The sequence below is a fragment of the Pteropus vampyrus genome, unplaced genomic scaffold (assembly GCF_000151845.1).
Source record: "Pteropus vampyrus isolate Shadow unplaced genomic scaffold, Pvam_2.0 Scaffold15, whole genome shotgun sequence".
In the NCBI taxonomy this organism is placed as follows: domain Eukaryota; kingdom Metazoa; phylum Chordata; class Mammalia; order Chiroptera; family Pteropodidae; genus Pteropus; species Pteropus vampyrus.
Window position 1 is genome coordinate 2,087,653 of NW_011888796.1, and position 2,056 is coordinate 2,089,708.

Here is a 2,056-nt window from a genome sequence, read left to right on the forward strand (position 1 = left end):
AGTGTGATAAAGTTTTCTTGGAAGATAATTTGGCACTACCTGTCAAAATTTAAAACATGCGTATCAATTGCCCACAAAGTCCACCTCTAGAACTCTGTCCTACGCACATACGTATACACACACACACACACACACACACACACACACACACACACACAGATAAATTTGCGCAATGTTCTTCGCACCATTTTTTTTAGAAAAAAACAGAGGCGTGACCTAAACTGTCAATCAGTATAGGACAGGTTAAGGTAGGGCATAGGGCATCCACACTGAAGGGTACAGTACAGGACAGCTCTAAAAGGGGAGGCAGAGCTGTGTGTGGAGGTGCAGCAGGTAACCTGGCACGTGGTTGGGTGAACAAGTGAGGGGTGGAATGACATGTATAACGTGATCCCCTTTGTGTGTGTGTGTGCACGGGACAGATAGAATATTTGTAACGCATATGGAGATGCAGCATAGGACCTTACAACATAAACACTAAACCATTAATGACAGCTGCCTCTGGGGGTAGGAATTAGGGAAAATCAGTGTGAGAAAAACTTCACATTTGGCTTTTTAATCTTTTATAAAAAGTTTTAAAAAGTATAACTTGTGATTTCAAAACATAATAATAAAAGGAGACAACATCATATTGAAACATGTAGGTATTATGTTGTAGTTATATCTGATTTTTGTTTTAAAAATGTAGTGATGTTATGGGAGTATATGTTTGAACACATAAAAAATTCTGGAAGGGGCCCCACTGCCCTCTGGGTCACACATGTGACAAGATGGGGCAGACAGGTGGAGAAGGCATAGGTTTAACCTTTAATTTTTTACTTTGCCCAAAATCATAGTGATTCAAATTTTTGTAAATGCAGAATTTTTCTAATAAAAATCTAATAAAGATCAACAATAACGATAAAATGACATATGGTGAGCTGAGCTCCCTGCCCCGAGTCATGTGTGTGCAGAAGCCTGACCCTGGAGCCCTACTCCAGCCACTGCATAGACAAGAGGCCTCTCTGAATGGGGACACCCCCCTCCTCGGATAGCAGCTTCTTACCCCCTTCAGGGATGTGTAGACAGGCACGGTGCCGTTCTTGTAGACAAGGCCAGAGAAAGGCCCAGGGGACACAAGGGCGGGAGGCTTTGAACCTGGAGGGGCAGGATGAGAGGAGATGAACTCAAGTGCTATAGCCCAGGAAGGTGCGTGGGGGCAGCAGAGACCTGGGGAGAGCAAGGAGGAAAGCCACAGACAGCACTCCCTGAAACAGCACTCTGGGTGACAGACCAGGGGACAGATCTCAGGATGGGGGCCCACTCTTGCCAAGGCGATTACCAACCACGCACTATGGGCTCTTGCATCACTGTGGGGATTCTGTGGCTGGCTGGTGACTTAGGAGCCAGTGGGCGGGGATGGGGCTCCTTCAGGGAGCTCATCTAAATCAAGGCACTGGGGGCTCCTCCCACCCACAGCCCTTGCACTGCAGAAGGAAGCCAGCGCAGGTGGGAGGCTGGGCTGGAGCACCCCTTCTCTAAAGTCCTTTCCAGCTCTGCAGTTGGCTTCAATCCTGTCCAAGGCCACACCCACCCAGCAAGCGATATGCTAAACCTGCGCGGCTTCCTCCTCTCCTAAGTAGCTCTAGCTGTGTAATTTCACCTGAACCTCACCTGTAGGGGAAGGGAATGGGGTGCCAGGTGCTCGGAGTCCTCTCTTCCCCCACATGCCCAACCTGCCCACCATGGGCACCCCACTTTGGAACTCACCACAGCAGGTGACATTACTTCTAGGAGATACATCCGAGAGACGCATGCCTGACATGGCTACAGCATAGATCCGGCTCTCCTGGAATGAAAAGACCCAGGAAGGTCAGCGCCCAGCACTGTGACCAGCCCGGCCCCTCCTGGGGTGTGGAGAAAAAGCATGGCTCTGTTGGCAGGCAGACCTGAGTCCACAACCAGCTCGGCTGCTTACTGGTGGGGGAGGCGGGGAGAGTCTTAGACAAGTTACGTCATTTCTGGGCCTCATTTTCCTCAGCTCTAAAATGAGGGTAATACCTCTCAGGCTGTTGTG

General features: G+C 49.3%; 1 protein-coding gene across 3 annotated transcripts in view; it reads right to left on the bottom strand.

Moving 5' to 3' along the window:
* The window catches only part of PLEKHH1 (pleckstrin homology, MyTH4 and FERM domain containing H1), a 24,785-nt gene that overhangs the window by 18,978 nt on the left and 3,751 nt on the right, over positions 1-2,056 (bottom strand). For all 3 annotated transcript variants that reach the window (XR_002778720.1, XM_023526906.1, XM_023526905.1), the window contains 2 exons: positions 1,750-1,828; positions 1,046-1,137 (listed from right to left, as the gene is read on the bottom strand). Coding sequence is in view for 2 of the 3 variants with exons in the window: in XM_023526906.1 (XP_023382674.1) it covers positions 1,046-1,137; positions 1,750-1,828 (171 nt within the window). In the remaining variant the exon portion in view is untranslated. The remainder of the gene's footprint in view (positions 1-1,045; positions 1,138-1,749; positions 1,829-2,056) is intronic.